Below are 22,962 nucleotides of genomic sequence, written 5' to 3' on the forward strand. Positions count from 1 at the left end.
ATTACTCAATCGTACAAAAATACAGTCAATTACACTTTATTTTCTAAAATTCTTGTATCAAAATTATCAAGCAAAATTCTCTAGATTAGCTACAAAAATAGTACATATATAGCATTAGTGATCAGGTATGAAAATATGTTGCATTACACTAGTTTTAGGAAAGATGATTTTACAACACTTTTCATATTACTATTACATAAAACTATTACAAGTTACTAAATGGTGCTGTGAAACATTGTGACCACAGCACACAACACATTGTGAATTAAACATTATTTATACATTATATAACTATTAAATAAACTAAATTTAAAATATCTGATGAGACACACAAAAATTAAACACAAATACAAAACAATATTTTGCACAGTGTTATCAGTTACATGTTTTTTAATACAACAGAATAAATATATTTATTTAAAAACACTAATGCTTTGAATTTAAAACAAATTGCTGATATGAAAAATGTATGAAATGCCTAAAGAATCACACACATTTAAACATATAAATAAAGTTAAAAAAATAAAAGTGTGTTAGATTTACCTCAAATTGTACCTGATTAGAAATAAAAACATTTCCAAGTATTACTTTTTTAAACCATTAAAAAACTCAATCTATTATGGTTATGGTTCTTTACTGATGGAATTCATCTAATGAAAGTTTTAATCCAAAATAAAATCAACACAGTGACATTGATATGTGACATGGTGACATGTAAAACTGAATAAAACTGTTGATCCAAATATATATATATATATATATATATATTCATTTATATATTTCATTGACAAAACAAAAGTGACAAAATGTGATTATGGTAGGAACAAAGCAATAAATGTCTATTATTAATTGTGTCTCATAAAAGTTATGTTTAACCTTAAAGGGGTGAAAAATGTAGTTCAACAGGCTAAAATCATGGTGATGTAATTTCAGAATATCTGTTACACAAATAAGGTACCCAAACACAAGGGTACAATGTAAAATGTCTAACCAGAAATATTTTAACGTTTTAGGGAAATTAAACTTTGTCCTCTTTGCACTTGACTGACATGTAATGGTAGAATACTATAGATTATTAATATTTCACAGCTTGAACCAATCACCTTAATTAATTTCAGTGAAAGTGAAAGGCTTTGGGAAAGTATCCATAGAACTTCACCTAATAAACTTGTTTCAATGTTTACCATATTTACAACAGTTAAGATACATAAGATATAATATTTTAATGTTAGTTTCTCTATTTGAAAAGTTTCAATATTTTCTAAAATCTATTAAGTACTAATTTTTATTAGATGAAAAACCTAAACTAAAAAAATTTGAGGGATTTTACAATGCGAGTCTTCAGTATCATCTGGCTTTTGGTCCAAAAATGATTAGACAAATTAGTCTCATCTTCACTCATGAATGATAAAATTACCAGTATACAAACTTAACCACACATCAGTTAACTTTAGAGTGAGCTAACAGTTAGTAACCTGACAAAGAGTATTTTAAGCTCTGTAACTTTGTAGCAAGCTTTTGCCTTAAAAAATAAAAAAGTGATATTTTTAGATGTTTCAAGTTGTTAGTCACAACACAGCTGACAATGTTATTTATCGTAAAATTATATTGCTATCTCTATTCTGAGAATTCATTTTATACTCTTATTTGACTTGGCCTAAAACAATAGAGGAAACAGACAAATATACAGACAGATGAATACCTTAAGTGGTAATAGTCACATACAGTGTACTGTATTTTTATTGAATTCTGTGATTTTAATACTATTTTACCAAGTTTTACTTTATTATTTTGATTTGAAATAGCTCCTTATAGAGGTAATTCATTTACAATTTCAAATCAAAGTACAACAGTTTTTTACATAACTCTGCCAGACACCGTGAGTACGTGCGTACATGTCTACCACTGCTTGTTCATCATGTTAAGACATTTTAACTTCTATCTAAGATCATCTTTAAAATCTTCCTTTCCAATTAGTTTAAGATAAGCTGTGAGCAGAACTAATATTACACCATAAACAAAGATGAAATCCAACTAGTATACTCTTTTTAAATATAAAAACCTCATCTTTTTACATAAAAACTTATATTGTTTTAAATAACTTATAATAGACTTTAATTTATTGTAAAGTATAAATTTCCAAAGTACTCTGGTGTATAGGAGATCAGCTGAACACTGCCAAACTGAAATGGTGAGATCCAGAATTAGATGAAATCAAATTGTCCAGTTGTCAGCTTGTTAAACCTTTCCTCCACGCTGGTTTTCCTCTGGAAATAAAAGGCTTGGGATTACTACAATTAAGATTGCCAGAAAAAAATCTTCATACATTGGTTTCATATTTATGAAAAAATTGAGGAAGTAAGGCAAATTGATAAAACTAAGTTTAAAATGAAACTTTTCATCAACTAGCTGGTGGTGAAATGACTCTAGAGCATAAATAACTTTTTAGAATTAATTCAACCAAGTTTCGGATGATTGAATACAAACATAATTAACTAAGCACATTTTAAATCTATTTTTTCTCTTACGACAAGACGCTGATAAACCACTCATTGCACTTATTCTTAAAAAGACCTTTCCACTGCTTCTGGAGTGACAGGATATTAAGGATGAGTAACATTAGGGGTAAAGGCCACCTCCTGTCAAAATCCATGAGAAAGGATTACGGGCATTATATCTGTCATGGCACTTTGGAAATAGTGGGCAGGAGAAGCATGTCATTATGTCCAGCCTAGCAACTGCCTTTAACACTTAGGGAGCCCCACCAACCCTAACAGTTATCCTTCATAGTAGACTAGATATATTGACTACCCTTGAACTCCAACATCTCAACATTTGCTGTTAGTGATGTGCCACTCCTGAACATCCTAAGGTAGTCAAGATTTAAGTGCATATCAGATTTGCTTAACCAAGATATAAACCAGCTAGAAGTGAACCCTACTTTATATTATTTTATATCTTAGGGTTACGTTTAATTATCAATAAGTAACTGGCAGGCATGCTCTACATCCTGTCAAGGGTTTATAAACACCTTGTATTAACTCAATAAATAAAGGTCTAGAAAAACATGAGTAGCTCCTAGGAAAAAGTAAGGAAGACACAGAACTTATTTATGAAACAGCGCTCTTTGAAATGAAACTTGAACAAATAGATTATAAACATACTAAAAGTTTGTATGCTGCCAAGCTCTAACCTTGATTAAGCAATTAACATTTTCATCAAGTGAATTAGATAAGGCTAAAATAAATACATTTTACTAACAGGAAACATTGATGATATTGATATTGATAGCCAGCAACCAAACGGAAAATAACAAAAACAAGTTATTCTTTTGATATTTAGGTGATGCCCCATGCAACCACTATCAGATCACACGTACAGTTCTTTGCTTGGCTTGATTATGAGTTTTGTTATAAGTGCGAGTTGTTGACACAAAAGTTTTTCTCAGCATTAATCAACTAAGATGTATCAGATCAAGAAGAGGAAATGTGTCAAAAAACATCAACGAGATCTTCCACATTACAACATAGGATCCCCTCATGGTAAGGGACGTTTCAAAGAGGAATCCAGATTCTGGTCCACCCATATGAAGAAGCTCGCAAGGAGTTCGAAAAAAAGATGAAACAAACAGATATAATTAAGAATTTTAAGGCTTTGCATTCATTTACTGTGCAATGTTCCTAAAATTAATAAATACACACTTAAAACAGTATTAACATTTTTTAAATATCCCTAAGAATCTAACCCCAAAGTTTCGTTTCAATAAGGTACCGTTATCTGCGGTTTCACAACACGCGAAAAACCTCTGTGACTACAACTGTTACTCATTACAAAAGTTTACAGTAATTTTGTTTTTACCCTTCTGAAAAACTATGTTGTTTGTCTCTCTACCAGTGGTACAGAGATACAATCTCTTCCAGTTGGACATGAGACCTGTATTAAACTGGAAAACACTTCACAGTGTAGGAGTAACACACCAACCAGAATCTTAATAAGTAAAGATAAAGACATCTAGCTTGTACTTACAACTTGCGTAAGTGCTGGATATGTAGCTGAGGGGCAGAGATAGTAGAGCTATCAGAGTCCTCACACTTTCTGGTGTGGTAAAGCCAGCCCAGTGTCGGCTGTAGCAGGCGGTTCGGATCTCTCCTCACCTCCACACAGCTCTTCACTCTCGGCTCTTCCTTCTCTCGCTCTTTCAGCTGTTTTCGAGCTTTCAGCCGATCTGTGAACCTTCGATCTTCATACCTGCCATACATATTTCACACACTTGAGAATACTCATTTACAAACACATATAAGTGTATGTGGTCACATTATATTATCAATTACTTCAAATTAAAAAAGAAAGTAAACATACTTCCTAATGTTCCTTGTTTTCTTTTTGTTAATCTTTGTACTTAATAACAAAACCCAATGGACCTACATCTTGGTTTCCCTGTTTACTAAACTATTATTTTAATGTATCTTTTAAAGGAGCACAGGACAAGACAGTAAATATATGCGGTATTTTTATTTTACTAACAAATGAAGTACCACCATTTAGAAGACTGATTACATTGCATGTAAAAACCCATTCCAATAATCAGAGAGTGTTGTCTCATACATTGATGCAAATATTTACTGAATAAATTGAGAAGCCAGATTTTTACATGTCAAGATTCAAGGCGCACAGATATAATTAAAATGAAAGACTTTGTTTTGATCTTGGCATTTACTTGAACCCATGTATCCTAGTTAGCATAAGTGAAATTTGTATTATGGCATTGATAAAAGATAACAACGCTTAGAAAATTTAAAGAAAACCACCACAAATGAGAAGATTGAAAATACTACAGATATAGTGAATTTCCTTAGTACCTACTATCAAATCCAACAAAATACAGTAAAAAAAATGTTTGCATTGTAATGCAAAACTTATTTTATGCCAGCAATTTATAAATGTAATTTGCTAAGAGCCAACTGGAGTTTTCCATCAAAGAAAATGAGCTGAAGACGTCAAAAAATAAACAAACTCATTTGGAAAAATGAATTTATATCTGCAAAACAAGAAAATGGTTGATAAATACATAAAACCTACATAAACACAATAAGCATGTTGGTAGCCTTAAAAAGAGCAAAATAGGTCACCCCCTTCATTGTCTGACCAAAGTAAAAGTTGAGTCGGGCTGAAAGTTTGTCTGTGTATGTGTATATATTTTCTTGATTGCATAAACAATACAAATTCAACTATGGTGCCAGAAATTTAATTAATTCAAACAAGTGCTCTTATATGCACAATACCTGAAATGAGTACCAAGCACTGATCCTTTAGCTTTGCAGTGCTTGTTACCAAAATAAAATTGTATTCAAAGTACATATAAAAAGACAACTACATATTCCTGTAGTCTCTGTTTCAAAAAAATAGCTTAAACTGAAAATAATTTCTTATGTTCCTAGAAAAACAACTACGTTTCTTTAATCTCATGTTTCCACTTCAATAAGGATATTCAAGATGAAACAAACGAGTCAAACAACAATTTATGATAAACCAAGTAATTGTTTAGCTAGATTCAATATCATACAGTGAAATACACATAATTATGTTCTTTGCTATGCTGAATATTGCTTTAGTTGTATTTTTAAGAATTTACATTCCTACACAAATTTATTATGCACAAGTTATTAATAAATCGAAGAAATGGAATTAATCACCAACTGGAATGTCCCCTTCAGCAAGCACTAAAGTGATTCAAACTCTGTCATGAGTGACATGTTATAGCCCAAGAAAGGTAGAGACTTGCCAAATGTCAAAGATGTATTTTTCAATTATATAACTTAGTACCTGAAGTATTTGAGTAGCGTAGCTGCCTGTTGCATTGACTCCTGCTTCGCTTGGAGCCTCTCTGTTTCTTCAGCTGTCTTCATCGCCATCTCTTCGCTCAGTTTTTCCTGCCGATAACGGTCCACCAGTGCCCTCTTCTGTTCCTGTTTTGTAAACAAATGGGTGTGAAAGAATGTTAAATTGTGTTAGTTTCATGAAGTAATTTATTTGTTCAGGATTTCTCTAATTTCTATTACCTATCCTGTTTTAACTGAAAACATTTAGATGTTTTTATACAGCAAGAAAATAACAGTTTGTGAACAAAGAAGAAAATACATACTTTTCCTGTGTTTTTATATCAATAGGACTAAATGAACTTGAAATTATGCCTTCTATTCAAAAGAATATGGTTCATTAATAGCAATATTAGTTTCTAAAGTCATTTAGAAACACTAATCCTTGAAAATAAATATCTTTGTTTAATGTTTCACTGCCAGATAACTGGTATGACTGATGGAGTCCTAGATATAAATTGATATAAAAAATACTTCAACTTGCATTGGCAATATAATTACTACCTTTGTACTAAAAGACAAGTCATATTATCTCTGATCACAAATGTCTTATTATCAAATGTGTCATTAAAAAAATCAAGTAATTTCAAACTAAAATGTAATAGGCTCCCTATGAATTAAAACTATTCGGACATTAAAAAATTAAGTTTATTTTTAAAGCATTATTTCCTAGACCAGGCATACTATTCTGTAGATGTTTTTTATTTTAGCTAATATTAGCACATTAGGTTTGAGTTAGTTTTATGTCTTTTAGAATTAGTAAACTTTAGTTTTAAGAAAAATGTTTTTTGATTGATTTGACAAGTTATATGTTTACCAAGCTAAGCCTCAAATGTAAACCTATGTGACACTGATAGATACAATACAGTACAAGTGTATTACTACTTTTTTTGTGTGTCTAGGATAGGTCATCCCTTGGTCACCCCATCATATTACTATATTTATTATAATGGTTTATTTATCTAGTACATGCACTCTGAAACATTTGGGACACATTCTTATTTCAAGTTTCAATGTGTTACATCCTTGACTATTACAGAGAAGTAAGGATTATATTAATTAACTCAAGAGAATATCAAAAGAAATTTAAATATCTGTACTACCTTGCTTATAAGATGTACAGTATTCACAAAATACTGCAACATGAATGTCAAAGCTTGAGCCGATACTACGCCTGATCACCAGTGCAGTGAGTATGCGTGTGTGCATTAGGTGATTGGCACAGAGCTGACAGAGCAGCTCGCCGTTTGAAGTTTGATGGTGACTGGGGGAGGGGACCTGTGCAATCGAGGAGGCGAGCAACTAAGTAATAGACAGTGGTGCTCCTTTTGGTGGAACACAAAAATTCACGATTGCATACTAGCCAAAGTCGGCATGGTCATCCCAACTACATCCTGCCAGCGCACCATCTTACATGGAAAGAAGCCATCTTACATGGGACGAAAGCTGTACAATGCTCTACCAGTCGACATCAAGGCTCAGAAGGGGAAGAATTTGAAGACATCACTGAACAGATGGCTGGTGACCAGACCTTTCTACACCTTGGAAGAATTTCTACACCGAAACGAATGATGTATTGTACCTTTACTTTATCCATAACCATTGTAACTTTTGACGCCATTACATTTCTCAATGAAATTGTAAATAAAGAGATTTTGACTTTTAACATTGGACAAAGTAAGAATTGGTATTCTTAAGTCATCAGTTTGTCTATTGAAGACCTTTAATTTTACATGTTATTTGGCGACCAATTTATTTAAAATCTCTTCCTCCTCCTATTTAACCCTTTGAAGGCTAGGTCAAAAATACTATTTCACATATCAATACACCTACCATTAAATCCAGTTTACTTACTGCACTCAGTAATTGTTGTAACTCATCTGTAAATAGTAATATCTTAATGATGTTTTGGTTTTTTTACTTATAATTATATTTAAAATCATACAAAATATTTTGAAAATAAAACGCACTTTTATATTTACAATTGATTAGAAATTTTTAAGTTTTTATATATATGACTGGTAGAAATTAGGATGAGAAATACTTCAAGGAAACCATTATTGTTGTAAGAAAGTACGCATATTTTCACACAAACAGAGAAAAAAATCATGTTAATAGGAATAAAGTTTATGGTAATATTTTTCAAAACCCCTACATGCAGTGTTAACCTTGAAAAAAACTAATATAATTACAACAACCTGAAAGGAAATCGTTTTAATATTATACAAAATTATTACAGTTCAAAAGTTCAGTTGGGTGGATGGGAGGTTTGGGTCTATCAATACTAATTGTACTATTTATATATAAAGAAATTACTTGAAGTTTTTTCTTTTCTTCTTCTTCTCTCTTTTTTCTTAATTCTTTTTCCTGGTGCTCTTCCATTCTTTTTAACTTGGCAGCAAGGGTATGAGCCTGAAAATATAGTTTAATTTATATTAAAATAAATAAAGGGTTGATTATAAACTAATTGTAAATCTAAAATTTAAAAAATATAAAGTTAGATTTTCTTAGTTAAATAATTTGTATTGATACATACTTTCCAAATCTCAATCTTCTCTTTCAGCCTTGGATCTCGTTTAATCGGAACAGTTTGTGATATAGGTTCCGGTTTTGGCTTCTCCTCAACTTTACTAAAACTTTGTTGTGATTTTTTCCATTCTTCCACAGCCCTCTTATTAGCGATTCTCAACCTTGAGTACTCGTTATACCAAACATCATGTGCCAATACCATTTCAATACTGATATCTATAAAAGTTCAAATATTTGTTAGAAACTAACATCATCAACTAAAACATGTTGAAATACCAATTTACATTTTTCACACATTCCATTCAACTAATTTAAAAGTTCTATAATTACATTTATTTCTGCAGATAAATTGGGACATATATATATATATATATATATATATATATATATATATATGCTTGTGAAACTATTAAGTAAATTAGTTAATCATATCATGGATGGCACTTTGCTGACTTGCTTTGAAAAATATTAGTGAACTTCATTTTTATTTTAATAATTCACTACAGTGGAATCAAATCAAATTTTAGTTAGTAGCCTATTTTTTTTTTATTTTTTTTTATAAAGGAGAAGCCGATCTCCTATTATGCCTTATTCTGCTCGTCCTCATGGGCCACTGGCCTGTGCGAGGATCTTATCAAACAGAATAAGGGGGAGAGTCGATACAGTACAAGGTCGATGGTACTGATAAAAAGTGCAACGGTCACAGACAGGATTCGAACCTGCGCTATCTCTAACTCAGACCCTAAGTCCAACGTCTTAGACCACTCGGCCATCGGCACTCCCAGAATATACTCTAGGAAAGCAAAACGTATAATAATATCTTGAATATTTGTTTTATATATGTGTGTGTGTGTGTGTGTGTGTGTGTGTGTGTGTGTGTGTGTGTGTGCGCGCATATATATATATATCCATTCAAATCCACCAGGAAGACCAATTGTAGCTTCAATATCTTCTCCAACTGAGAGAATTTATTCTTTTGTTGATGACGATTTAAAACAATTTGTGACTAATCTTCCTTCTTTCGTGAAAAATAGTCATGATTTTTTACACGTTGTGAAAAATGTAGCTCAACCTCTTCCTGAAAATACTAAATTAGTAACAATCGATGTCAAATCATTGTACACAAATATTGAACACCAACAAGGAATTGATTCTGTTAGATACTACTTAAACAAACGTCCCAAAAATACACTTCCTTCGTCAGATTTTCTTTAAACATTAATAAATTTAATTCTAACTATGAATTGCTTTAGGTTTCAAAATAACTTTTATCTACAGCAAAAAGGGACAGCTATGGGAACAAGAATGGCTCCTTCTTATGCTAATCTTGTGATGGGCAAGCTTGAACATGATTTTCTAGAAACACAAACATACAAACCCATATTTTGGAAACGTTACATTGACGATATCTTCATGGTATGGACATATAGTAACGAACAATTACAACATTTTTTACAATCACTGAACACTTTCTGCAACTTAAAATTTACGTGGGAGATATCTGATTAAATTGTGAGTTTCCTGGATATAGATATTTTTATTGAAAATCAGAAGTTGAATACTAAGATCAATATAGAAAACACCAACACATTTCAATATCTACATTATGACAGTTGTCATCCGTCCCATGTCAAAAAAAGCCATTCCAAAGAGTTTAGCCAAAATTTATGCAGTGACAAATATCACTTACAACAATATATTGATAATTTATTATCAGCATTTTCCAAAAGGGGTTATCCACGCAAACTTTTAAACAACAAACTGAACACTAAATCACTATCAATTGGAACAAATAAATCTAAATTTGACAATAATGATCCAAAGTTTTTTAAAAAAATACCACTCTGGGCTTTATAAAATTAACAATATACTTCGAGTAGCATACAGTTTATTGGACAGCTCTGCTTCAACTAAAAACATTTTCAAATACATTCCAAAAATAAGATTTAGAAAACCACCAGTTTTGAAAGATATTTTAGTCCATCCAAAATTACCTAAGCACAAAGACCAAGAAACCATGACAGTTGGGTCACATCCTTGCAATAAACCCAGGTGTTTAGTTTGCAACATGTGCTCTACTTCAAAAACATTTACAAGTAGTTCTACAAAAAAAATCATACAGTATATTTGAAGACTTAACATGCGAATCAAAAAAATATTGTTTACCAAATTCAGTGCAAGTTATGCCCTAAAGATTATATTGGCTCAACGATAAATTCTCTTAGAACAAGGATGACAGGGCACAGGTATGCATATAAACATAAGAAGACAGAGCAACCTCTAGTGGCACATGGTTTAATACATAATTTAAATTTTGAAGAAACATATTCAGTGAAACCAATTAGAAAAATATCAGAAAATTTAAGTACAAACAGTCTAAGAACCATGGAACAAGCCCATCAACTCGTCAAAATCAAAATTTCCAAGTGGATTAAATTTGAGGTGACTTAGTCAACAAAGTGAATTTATAAAATTAAATTATATGTTTACCATTCTACATAATTCATTCTTAATTTTCATTTTCTGTGTTGATGTTTTATTTTTATTATGTTCTTATAGCCCTATTTATATGTTTGTAATTTCCTGAAGACGGCTTAAGCCGAAATATAGAAACGGTTATACATTTGAAGATTTCTTATTGAAGATTAATATATATATATTAATATATATATATATTTTCTAGATTGAGAAACAAGGTAAATGAAAATAAAGATATATTTCTCCCTTTTTATACCATCAATCAATGTACATGCAACAATGTCTTAGAAATTAAACTGCCACGTTATCAAGTTATGTGGCAGCTATTTAGAACAAAACATCAAATCAAATATGCACAAAAACAAAATAGTTAACAAACTGAAAGAGTCCAGTAACATAGTAACTAAAGCATTTAGCTCAGTGGCGTCAGCTACAGTTTTGACAAATATACACTAGTATACAGAAGGATAAATCATAAACACAAATACATAATATAATAAAGAGCAGTATTAGGATAATGTTTTTGATCATGTTTATAATAATAACCAGACTATATTACAAAGATTATAAAATATTATCAAGACTGATTAATGAGATGTTTGCACTATTGCAACAATTCATTAAGAAATTCCAAACTGTCATGCTCAAGTAAGCAGATCTTAAGCTTCTTGCAAAGCTTTGGTAGGTTCTGAATAATTTTGAGATGCTGGGGTAATTTATGGAAACATTTGGGTCCTTCATACTGAAACGAATGTCTTAAAATGGATTTATTAACTTTTGGTAATCTAAACATCTATTGTCGAAAACTTCTAATGTAATGAAGAATATTATGCTACCCCTATTGCCACTACTTAAATAAAATATCCGCAGCCCCCCCCCCCCCCCAACATGTAATTCCTTATTGCAGTTTTAAATGTATCAAAGAATAATATAAAATTTTAAGCAAAGGTAATTGACAAAAGTTTTTCAAAAAGTTAAATTTCTTAATTGATTTTCTAAGATTGCTTAGAAAATAAATTACATAATTGCCCCAATTTAATTGTTTATCCAAAATCACACCCAGGTACTTAAAATTACTAACTTTACCTAAAATTTGGCACAAGATATTCCATTACAATTTGTTTTCATGATAGATTTAACGAAGTAGGCAGGTTGAAGCCTCTTAAGTCAAAGTTTATGAACTTGGTTTTACTAACATTAACTTTCATATTATTGACATTACTAAATTGAATCAACAAACATAGATCTTTATTTATGTTATTGCATAACTTTTTGACGTCTATTTCGGAGTACAAGAAAGCAATGCCGTCAGCGAAAGCAGTTATATTACCGAAAAAATTTAAAAGGTTATTAAATTTATAAAAATAAAGAAGAGGGTTGGTGAGGTAACGCACCATTCAAAAAGGTTCTGTACTGGTTCAGAAACTCACATTCGCTTCCTCCATTTTATTTAAAAGAATTTTGTGATCTACAAGGTCAAATGCTTTTTTGACCATCAATCAACTAAAGCCCTGTTATTTAGTAACCATTATTTAAACAGTCGTAAATTTTATTTGAGAATTTAATTAGTGCATATTCTATTGATTTACCCTTCATAAAGCCAAATTGGTTTGGATTGAACAAATAGATGCCGTGTAGGTAACTAATAAGTTTATTTCTCATTACTTTTTCTAACCACTTTGAAAAGACTGAAAGTAAGCTAATAGTTCTTAGATTATCCAATTTTATGAAGTTTCCCTTTTTAAAGATTGGAAAAACAACGATAGTTTTTAATATTTCAGTAATATTTCAGGAAACACCATTACTAAAACTTAAATTTAGTGTGTGTGTTAAAACTGGTACAATATGATTTGAAATAGCTTTTAACAAGAGAACAGTAAAATTGTCAAATCCAGAGGAGTTCTTATTTTTTAGGTGTTTAATAACGTTCAAAACTTCAATTTCATTAGTAAAATCAGATTGTAGTAAAAGTAGATCGAATTAAATTGCAATGGCTATAAATATACACTGTTTTAGTGATTGTCTTGGTCGTGGCAATATAATTCAATCGGAACCAAAATTACTCATACAAGTTAAAAGCCTATAACATTGCGTGCGTAGCCGGTAACTGCAAGTAAAATCACAAAGCAATATATCAGACACTCAATGCAGTTTTTGAATTATATAAAATCGTCGAAGGACATTGCGTTAGTTAGTAAGCGTTAGTAAGTTATCTATCCATTGTATTAAATCACAAATGCTTTCACTAAGAAAGCTAAGTACTTCAATTATAGGGTTTCTTCATATTAGTCTAAAATAATTCCAGTGTTACTCAAATCGTGGGAACTATTCAATCAAATACATGGAATTTTAGATGCAATTCAGTGCAGAGGAATTGCAGGCGAAACCGCGTTAAATAGACCATAAATAAACCCGTAAAAAAGCGTGGACTAAATCAGTCGATATATTCACTGATGTCGTTCTATAGTAGGGTGTCCCCTCATATGTCATTAAAATCGAGTCCTGATATTGAAATCAAGTGTTACAATCAAGTCTTGTAAGGAATATTTACCTAATAAAACTGTTAGCAAATTAAACCTTGATGATAGTTCTTATAATTAATTTTCTGCTCTTTGGGTGCTGAACAGTTCAGGGCTTCCTGTCGCCGGGGTCAAGGTCGAGCAGGACTTGGTGGAGAGAAGTACCGTCGCCCATTGTCCAGCACTCTTCTGAGGCTACGGTAGCCTGACCAATTTTTCTTATGGTTAAGATTAGCCTTTACTTCAGTTGCTTTGCGAACAATTAAATTCATGACTATTTCACAGGCTCATATAGGTGGAATTTTTTCCTTTATGAGTTTAATAAATTTAATATTATTTTACTTAATGAACAGAAGAAACATTATCCAAAGAACCAAACTTTGAGATGAATAATTAATAACTTATTTTGTAATTGTGCGTTACATGTTAAAAGTTTCCCGGTTAGGTAAAACAAAAGTTAGAACAAGATTAGTATTAATTTGATTGGCAGCACACAAAAACAATGCGCAGAAGTCAATTGCGCACCGTGACAAAAAGTGGAGTGTGTGTGAACTTTAGTAATCTACACAAAATTTCACATGTATAAAAAAACAACATTTCATGTACTTTTGTGAGCCCAAAAGTGTCTTTGCGATGGTAAAGTTCATATGGCAGGTATAAAAGTTCACATGGCAGGTACAAAAGTTCACATGGCAGGTACAAAAGTTCACATGGCAGGTACAAAAGTTCACATTTTATGTGAAGATTTGTGGTTATTCACATGTAAATGTGAACTAATGTCCGTATACGATGATCTATATATATATCTATATATATGCTCCCGGCGGAGCAAGTACTTTTTGCGATTCAATGTTTATTGAAATTAAATAAGGCTATTGCCATTTATACAGTTTAATGTATATATATATATCTCACAAACCTAACAAATGGTATTCATCAAAACTGTAAGATAATCTAGAAATACATAATCAGACATCTATTTTCTAACAAGATACAGTGGATATGTCCCAAGACACCTCCCCCACACAATCAACATTTCCGTACTGCAAAATTCACAATGATTATTGTTTGCATCTGAAAGTTAGTAGTAGTATTGGTAATAGTAGTTTTTGATGTGGCTTGTAATACCACATATTGTGATGATTTTTATCAAAAGTATTAATAAAAAAATATAATTTAAATTGTGCCTTTTATAATTTTAATATTGCAATATTATAGCTAACTAGTTTAAGCAAGAGTAGCTCCTATAGAAACACATAGTGTTGTTTGGCAAACTGACCTGGGAAGTGTTCGTTGACAGTTTCTGCTGTTTTGTTTAAGGGATACTTTTTCTTCATTTTCAGAAAAAAACAAATGATCCTTCACCTTCCAACCACCATAGTGGCCCCCATGTTCGTTCAAATACTTCTGGAATGCTTCTACCTCCTTATAAATCACAAAATAAATTACAAATTTGAAACACAAAAACCATCTAATTTATAATTTACTGTTATGTAATTTTTATAAAATAGTATTGATTTAAATTTTGTACAAGATAATCAATAACATTACTGGCAAGCTTGAATACAACTACAATGATATAGATTGAGGATTAAGAGACAGCTATTATGGCGACCATCTTCATTTTAACCCTGTAACAAAAACGTTAAACCCTTAAACATTTTTTATGTGCTTATTTTTAATCATAGAATATTATGAGATGTATCTGATTTAAAAGATATTATCAGACATACAACCAAAAGAACCTGGAAATTGCTTCATCAAACTGATTTGATAACTAATATCAGTGGAAAGAACTGATATTTTTATTGTTTCTTCAGTAAAATGTATTTTGTACTTCATCATTTGAATATTTAAAAAAATAAAAACTTTAAAAGTAAAACTAAACACCATTTATTTGCTTAGTAATAATACTTTTTAAATTAAAAATTTCCTATCATTATATGACCAAAAATAAGAATGTGTGTTGATAGTCTCGAATTAGTTTTTATAAAATACCGGATTATAAACATTTTTTTAAGTGGAATGAAACATATAGGGCTGGTGAAATTGCTGTTTACATTAAAAACTCATTTGTAAACGTTAAATGCCTAGATGTGAAGTGCGATACAGCTGACATTCTTTTAATCTCTTTTGAATTTTTAAATCAAACTTTTCATTTATTAGCAATATATAGATTAATTTTTCACTCTGTGGAAGTATTTATAAATGAACTTCGACAATTTTTTTGTAATGTAAATATGAATTTTAAAAATATTAGAAATTTAATTTGGATAGGAGATGTAAATATAAATTTATTGGGAGTGAGGGAGTTAAATGCGGATACTGACAGTTATAGAACAGTGATGGCAGTAAACGGGTTTGAGTGTCTAGTCGAAGAGCCAACACGAGTAACAGATCAGTCCGAGACCTGCATTGATCATGTTTATGTCCGGGTGGCCAACAAGAACACGGTTTCTGTGGATGCCGCGGTTATACATGCCGGCATTACAGATCACTCTATGGTTCAGGTTAGCGTGGCGGTGCGGTTGTTGGGTGGCGGGGGGGAGGGGGCAGAGCCGGTCTCGCCCTCCACCCCTCCCGCGGCCCGCTCACGTATATGCTACGCTCTCCTCAAATAGATGTTAAATAATGCCGACTGGTTGGATGTATACAAACATACTGATGTGTCGGCTGCTTTTGACTCTTTCCTTTCTATATTTCAACAATTGTTAAATCAATCATCTTTTATCGTCGAAAACTCTTTTCAGTATAAGAAAATTAAAACCCTGGATAAATAATGCGATTTGTTCGAGGATTAAGAGAAGAAACTTACTCTTCAGTCATGTTAAAAAGCATCCTTACAATGAGAGCCTAAAAAATTATTACCTAACATTCAGGAATAAATTACGGAACGATATAAAATTATTAAAAGATCGTTTCTATAGAGACAAATTTAATAAGTGTGAAGGAAATTCTAAAGCAACATGGAAAGTAATAAATGAAGTAACAGGACAAAACAAAGCAAATAGAAGTCAGATAAGGCTAGAAATAGGCGATATGACAGTTTCTGATTCACACATTATATCAAATTGATTCAATAAGTATTTCTTAGATATAGTGAATAATTTAGATTTGAACAAAAATGTGAATGATAATTTCTTGTCTATGCACTATAACAATTATTTTCCATGTAGAATGGAAGTTCATTCGATTTTTATTGAACCAGTTTTAGCTGAAGAGTTACTGTGTGTTATAAAATCTCTAAAGAATAACACTGCGCCTGGTATTGATGGAATAAGCACTTGTACACTAAAGGAAGTTTCTGAAAATATTTTAGATGTTTTTCTGTATATAATTAATCTTAGCTTCCAAACTGGCATTTTTCCAACTAAATTAAAAACTGCTGTTGTCATACCAATTTTTAAGAGTGGTTCCAGTTTATTATGCAGTAATTATCGTCCGATATCATTGCTTTCTTGTTTCTCTAAGGTTATTGAGAAGGTAATGAAGCATAAACTTATGAAGTTCTTAAGTAAAACAAATTTTTTTAGTACCAAACAGTTTGGATTTAGATCCGGACTAAACACTGAACATGCCTTATTAAACTTTATGACCAATGTTTATGATGGAATTAATGACGGAAAAAATGTTAGTGGCCTATTTTTAGATATAAAAAAAGCCTTTGATACAGTTGACCATAATATTCTTTTGGAAAAGCTTTGTCGGTGTGGCATTTGGGGAGTTGTATATGATTGGTTTCAGAGTTACTTGCTGAAGAGAAAACAATGTGTCAAAATTAATGCTGTATGTAGTGACATGGGGGTAATTAAAAATGGTGTTCCACAAGGATCAGTTCTTGGAGCTATTTTATTCATAATATATATAAATGATTTTTGTAATGCTCGCTTTCATGGTACTTTAACATCTTTTGCGGATGATACTGCCTTGTGCTATGCCAGCAAGGATTTGGACTCAGTACGAGTAGCAATGAGTCGTGACCTTGATGCGATACAGTGGTGGTTCACTGTGAATCATATGCAACTGAGCGTTGAAAAAACAAAATACATAAATTTTTCTTTAAAAAAAGAAGTTAATTTTTCAGTACCGATTTTAAATAGGTGTGCAGATTGTATTAGTCAACAAATTCATTGTAAAAAAAGTAAATGTTCTGTTTTGGGTAAAACCAGTGAAATAAAGTATTTAGGTGTATATGTTGATAGTGAAATGAATTGGAAGATACATATAAGTAAATTAAATAGTAAAAATCCTAAGGTTTTTCTATTTTTTAAAAAGTATGTGTAGTGAGAGAGTTTTGCGTACAGTTTATTTTTCAATGGTGCAGAGCAGAATAGAGTATGGAATAGTATTTTGGGGCAATACATATATTTCTTACTTGAACTCAATATATCTACGGCAGAAGCATTTGGTAAGAATAATCTCAAATAAAACTAAATATGAACCTTCTCGTCCATTGTTCTTAGACCTAAAAATTTTTCCTCTGAGATATTTATATGTATTCAAAGTCTTAAAACTTTTTTACTGTAGAAGTGGAAATATTCCAGCCAATGTAAATACCTATAAATTGAGATTAAGAAATGCAAATAAATTTACAATACCTAAGCCAACAATATCTTTTTACACTAGAACATATAATTTTATCGCACCAAAGATTTTTAACCAAATACCTGATTATATTAAATATTCATACAACAAAAATATTTTTTTGAATAGACTAAAATCATGGCTCTTTCATTTGGAAGATATTGAGTTTTTGTTTAATATTATACAATAGCTTACTTACTCAGATGATCAGTGTTTATCAGTAATGTATGGTTAATATTTGTATGTAAATATTTATTTATTGTTAATACAGTTGTGAAGTCAATATTTTTGTTTTTATTATGTATCTGTAGTCTATGTTCTGCTTCCTCGTGGATGGTGGTACGGGAAGTCAGGTGTTGTTATTTTCTCTTGTTGCAAGTTGCATTTGTTTATTTTGTTAAACTGTGGATAAATTTTTTGCTAAGGCACAACATGTTTGTTTTTTTGAGACTATCTTTGTCAATTTTCTTTAAAAAATAATTTTTTCTGAGTGCTATTGTTTTTTTTTTTGTAAGTACTGTAAAGGAACTTCTGAACAGGCTTGCCTTAGAGGCCCTAGATTTTCTTAAATTTCCTTCTTGTGTCAATATTTACCAACTGTAATATGTACATACAGTTTAGTAATTACAGTTATTACAGTTATTGTAATAGTTAAGGCTGTTTCAAGCAAAACTACTAAGTTAAGTAATAAAATAATGGTCAGCCTGACAAGAGAATTATTAAATGTTGAAATAAAAGTGTACATTTTGTTAAATGTTGAAATTTAAGAAAATAAAATTCTTTATTCTTTAGTTTAATTACCCTTGAATGAGTTGGAAGGGATAATTTTTCTATAACGTTTCAGCAAGATTACTTACCATCTCTGATAACTGACCAAACATAGGTTTTTTTTGCAAACCAATATCTGGTTTGAGTTCATGCTCAATCCACAAATAGGATTTCAATAACCTATTTGTAGATTGTAAGTTTACTGTTTAAATTGTTGTAGTAAGCTAAATACAGGGCAACCTTATCATATTTCTTGTCTTTACTTCATGCATCTCAATAAATTTTAATCTAACAACACAATACAAACTGGCTAAACCAAAACAACACAGGTTGGACTCAAAATTTAATTGATTACTAGAACAGATGACACAGTTTTGTTCAGTTACAACATGTAACATCACAGAAAAGACCACAGAGTAATGAATTATATGTATTTTGTAGACTACCTGATTTCTAGAAATATAGTAGTATTAGAAAAATATAGTATATATGTATACTATTATACCAAATAAGTATGAGTTATAACTTAAAATGCTTTACTACCTTTGTTTAGGACTTTAGAAAGTTATTTGAAGCATTTAAGTATACAAAGATACCTATTTAATGTTATAACACCCAAGGTTATGTGGAATTTTAAGTAAAACAGTTTTCTTCCCAGCATCTTAGTGCATCTCAAAACATTTACAAACATTTATTTTTTTATTTTCTTTTGTCCATACTAACCAAATACACAGTTTTGAGGTATTTCAAATTAAAAACTTAAAGCTTTAACCCCACTCTAATGCCCATTTATTTTCCTAAATTTAAAAGGCTACCACCTTGAAATTCTAAGAGATATTTACAAATGTGTAAATATAAAAATTTATTACAATATTATTATTATTAATATAAAAAAAACTATTTAAAAGTTAGGTACTCCAAATGGTTAAATATTTTTAAAGCATATAATTTTTATTTACATTATAAATAGTTTAGAATAAAACTGTGAACAAATATCAACCATTACCAGTTGAAACTGGCTAACAATTTTATTCAAATACGTTTATATCTTTATACTATGTTTCATCAGAATCGATTAAAAATTACAACAGTTGTCATGTTTATAAGCTTATCTTATTGTATAGAAGCCCATACATACATATACACTACATACAGTACATATATTTCTATGAAATCTACCTACAAGCCCTATGATACAAGTATATAAATGCTACATTATGTTACCATTTATGGATTTTACGAAACCACCATCTTAGGTTATTACAATTAATGTGGTTTGAAGTAACAGAAATATGGAGAATATAACTTTCAACTGTGGCTATTGATCATTCTGTCTTTGAAACATTACACTTCTACACAATAACAAACAAATGTATTACTAATGTTTTATTATCTTACAGTAGAATGTGAAGAAACCTCTCATTGTTTTATTATAGTGACTACAATCATTCTAAACACATCTATATGGCTAAAAACACATTGTTTTAAAATCTCGTATTTTGATTGGTATAAAAATAAAAGCACTTTCTATTTATTAAATTTATCAATAACAATAAATTTTCAATAAGAATTGACATGACGATACATCAGTCTAGAATTGCGTAGCTTCCTCAGTTGAATGTTGATAACACAGATTTATAGTCAACACGTTGACTGAGACAAATGTCTGCACTTTGCTGTCTTTTAAGACTACTCATCATAACTCAGGATAGAACCACAGTGAAGGTGTTAAGATTGAGATAGCTGTGCTGAGAAAACACATGTACCATTGAATTTGTTACGCTTTACTGCATACCCAGTCCAATCAATGATTTTATAAAGGTATTAAAAAAATCTCAATTAACAATTGTACGTGTCAGTTAATTGATTAAATTCAATGGCTTGAATCCAAAATCAATATTAAACATTACAGATTCCTCTCAGTTTTTCATATTAAGTAAAAGGAATGGTGGAAACTTGTTTTAGACTCTCAGTGCAAACAGGACTAATAAGTCATGTATAAGACATTGAGTTTAAATAAATGGAAAAATATGGCACAAACATACTATAATACTGAGTCTGGAATCATTAAGCTAAGCTTATAATGTACAATTTATTTTTTAACAACAAATCTGTTTACTTTGTTGCTAAATTGAAAACACAAGTAAGTATCGCAGGACTCAAGCAAGTGCCTCACAGATTCAGAGATATAAACATTCAAGTTACAGCCCCACAATCAGGTCATGTAAAAATCTTTATTTAAATTATCGGTTAAAAATTGGTAATGACCTAAACAATTTAGCAGATCTGAACTGTTTAAGAGAATAAGCAAGAATGTATAAAATAATTTATAAACTCAAAATACAATATTTCATTACAGGTCATAACATTAAATCAATGTATATCTAAGACCACTAATCAGCTCTGCTTGGTGTTACAGCTCTTCAACTGAAAATGTAACCAAATTAAAATACAGTAGATTGTTTGAAATAAAAAACTAAACATAAGCGTATTGATTAACTTACAGGATGAGAGCTGCCTGATGAGGAGGCACTGTTGGAAGCTGAACACGATTTCCTATTGTTTGACCTCTGTGACGAATGCCCTTTAGAGATTGAATAATCTTCAATTTGTGAACATATATTCTCGAATTCTTGCTCATTTCCTTTTTTTCTCTCCCTGTAAATTGTAAATATAAAACTCATCCATCTTAATATTTTTTTTGTTGGTGATTTGATTCTGTCTTGTTAAAACAACTCAGATAGTGGTGTATTAAATAACAAAGTTACTATTCAATTCTGTTAAGCTGAATTTGAAACTGAGAAGGTATAAAATTTGTGGCTAATCACTAAATATTCTGAGTTATACTTTATAATAATTATGGTAAAACTATTAAATATTTTTTTGCTGTATTGACAACTTCTTCCCTTGAAAGAACAGAAAGCTTAAATAACTTAAGAAAAAGAATTCAATTCCATATAAATTCTTTAAAATTTTCAAATCATATATCGTAAGTTAAAAATTTGTCGAAACCAACACTGTTGGAGTAGTTCATATAAGTATAAGAATTAGCTATAAATAGGATTATAATGGTTCATGATATTTTTGTAATTTTATGAAAGTAACACTTGTAATATGATTGGTGACTGGAAACTATTGTTGAATAATAACTTCTGGACAATAGACAATAATATTTATTGTACAATACGTTTCCTGCTATCACAATGTAATAAATACTGGTACATAGTCAATGATTAAAAAACTACATAAGTCAAAGTCAAAACTCTTTATTTACTTGATCTTCAAGATCAGTAGTTGCGTCAATTTACATAATAATACATTTCGTATACAAAGACAACAAGAATCAAAAGTTGTACACTAAGGGTTGTTCTGTGGTCTCCATTCAACGAACTCAGTGACAGAGTAGAATGGGTTGTTTTGCAGCCAGGCTCGCAGATCTTTTCTAAACCGCTGTCGGTCTATCCTCTTGAGGGCTTCTGGTAGTGAATTCCAGATCTTCGCACCGATGTAGCTTGGTTTCTTTTCCGTTGAGGCGTGGGTGTGTACTGGAAGGCAGTAGTTAGTAGCATGTCTTGTATTGTACTGGTGAATTTGTACTCCGCTTCTCACTGTTGTTGGCATTTTGATGTGAGCGTAGGAGACTACTTCTAGGATATAGAGGTTGATTACTGTCATAATTTTGAGTTCCCGGAAGGCTTCTCTGCAGGATACTCTCGGTTCCAAACCTTTAAGGCTTCTAACTGCTTGTTTTTGTTGCACAAGTACTTGCTGCAAATTTCCCGTTGTAGTTCCTCCCCACCTGTAATCCCATAGCAAAGATGAGACTCAAACAGTGCGTGGTAAGCTATTTTTGCAGTATTGATGTCACTGGTGTTTTTAATTCTTCGTATTACATAGAGTCCTGTGCTTAATCTACGGCAGAGAGTATCCACATAAGGTCTCCAGGATAGCTTGTCGTCCAGAGTAACTCCTAGGTATCGACAAGAAGAAATCTCTCCAAGGTCGGGTAGTCCTGACACATCCTGTTTTTGTCGTCCCAGTATTAGTTGCTGTGTCTTAGTTTCGTTAACAACCAGGTCGTTATTGTGACAGTACTGTATTGCCATGTTTAAGGCCACAAAGCTGTCTATATCCAAATGTTCTGGTCTGAGTCTTCCAAGTAGTAGTACAGTGTCATCAGCATACATGAGTGTATCACTGTATTGTTG

At 31.1% G+C, this 22,962-nt stretch overlaps 1 protein-coding gene across 1 annotated transcript; it reads right to left on the minus strand.

Moving 5' to 3' along the window:
* Nucleotides 1-2,068: 2,068 nt before the first annotated feature.
* LOC124372746 (coiled-coil domain-containing protein 112-like) lies at nt 2,069-21,396 on the minus strand. Its single transcript, XM_046831158.1, has 7 exons — nt 21,259-21,396; nt 14,682-14,827; nt 8,413-8,621; nt 8,193-8,288; nt 5,824-5,966; nt 4,027-4,248; nt 2,069-2,267 (listed from the first exon to the last, which is right to left on the minus strand). The coding sequence occupies exons 2-7, from the start codon at nt 14,737-14,739 to the stop codon at nt 2,231-2,233; spliced, it is 765 nt and encodes a 254-aa protein (XP_046687114.1). The 5' UTR covers nt 14,740-14,827; nt 21,259-21,396; the 3' UTR covers nt 2,069-2,230.
* Between the last annotated feature and the right edge of the window lie 1,566 nt (nt 21,397-22,962).

This window comes from Homalodisca vitripennis, unplaced genomic scaffold (genome assembly GCF_021130785.1).
Source record: "Homalodisca vitripennis isolate AUS2020 unplaced genomic scaffold, UT_GWSS_2.1 ScUCBcl_3939;HRSCAF=9776, whole genome shotgun sequence".
Classification (NCBI taxonomy): domain Eukaryota; kingdom Metazoa; phylum Arthropoda; class Insecta; order Hemiptera; family Cicadellidae; genus Homalodisca; species Homalodisca vitripennis.

Bases quoted from the DNA above. Each gene is read 5' to 3' on its own strand.
- LOC124372746 (XM_046831158.1), bottom strand. From the start codon at position 14,739: ATGAAGAAAAAGTATCCCTTAAACAAAACAGCAGAAACTGTCAACGAA. The intron at 5,967-8,192 runs GTAATTTCTTTA...TTTACAAAACAG, and splicing joins AAGAAAAGAAAAAACTTCAA to GAACAGAAGAGGGCACTGGT. The intron at 4,249-5,823 runs GTACTAAGTTAT...TATGTATGGCAG, and splicing joins ACGCTACTCAAATACTTCAG to GTATGAAGATCGAAGGTTCA.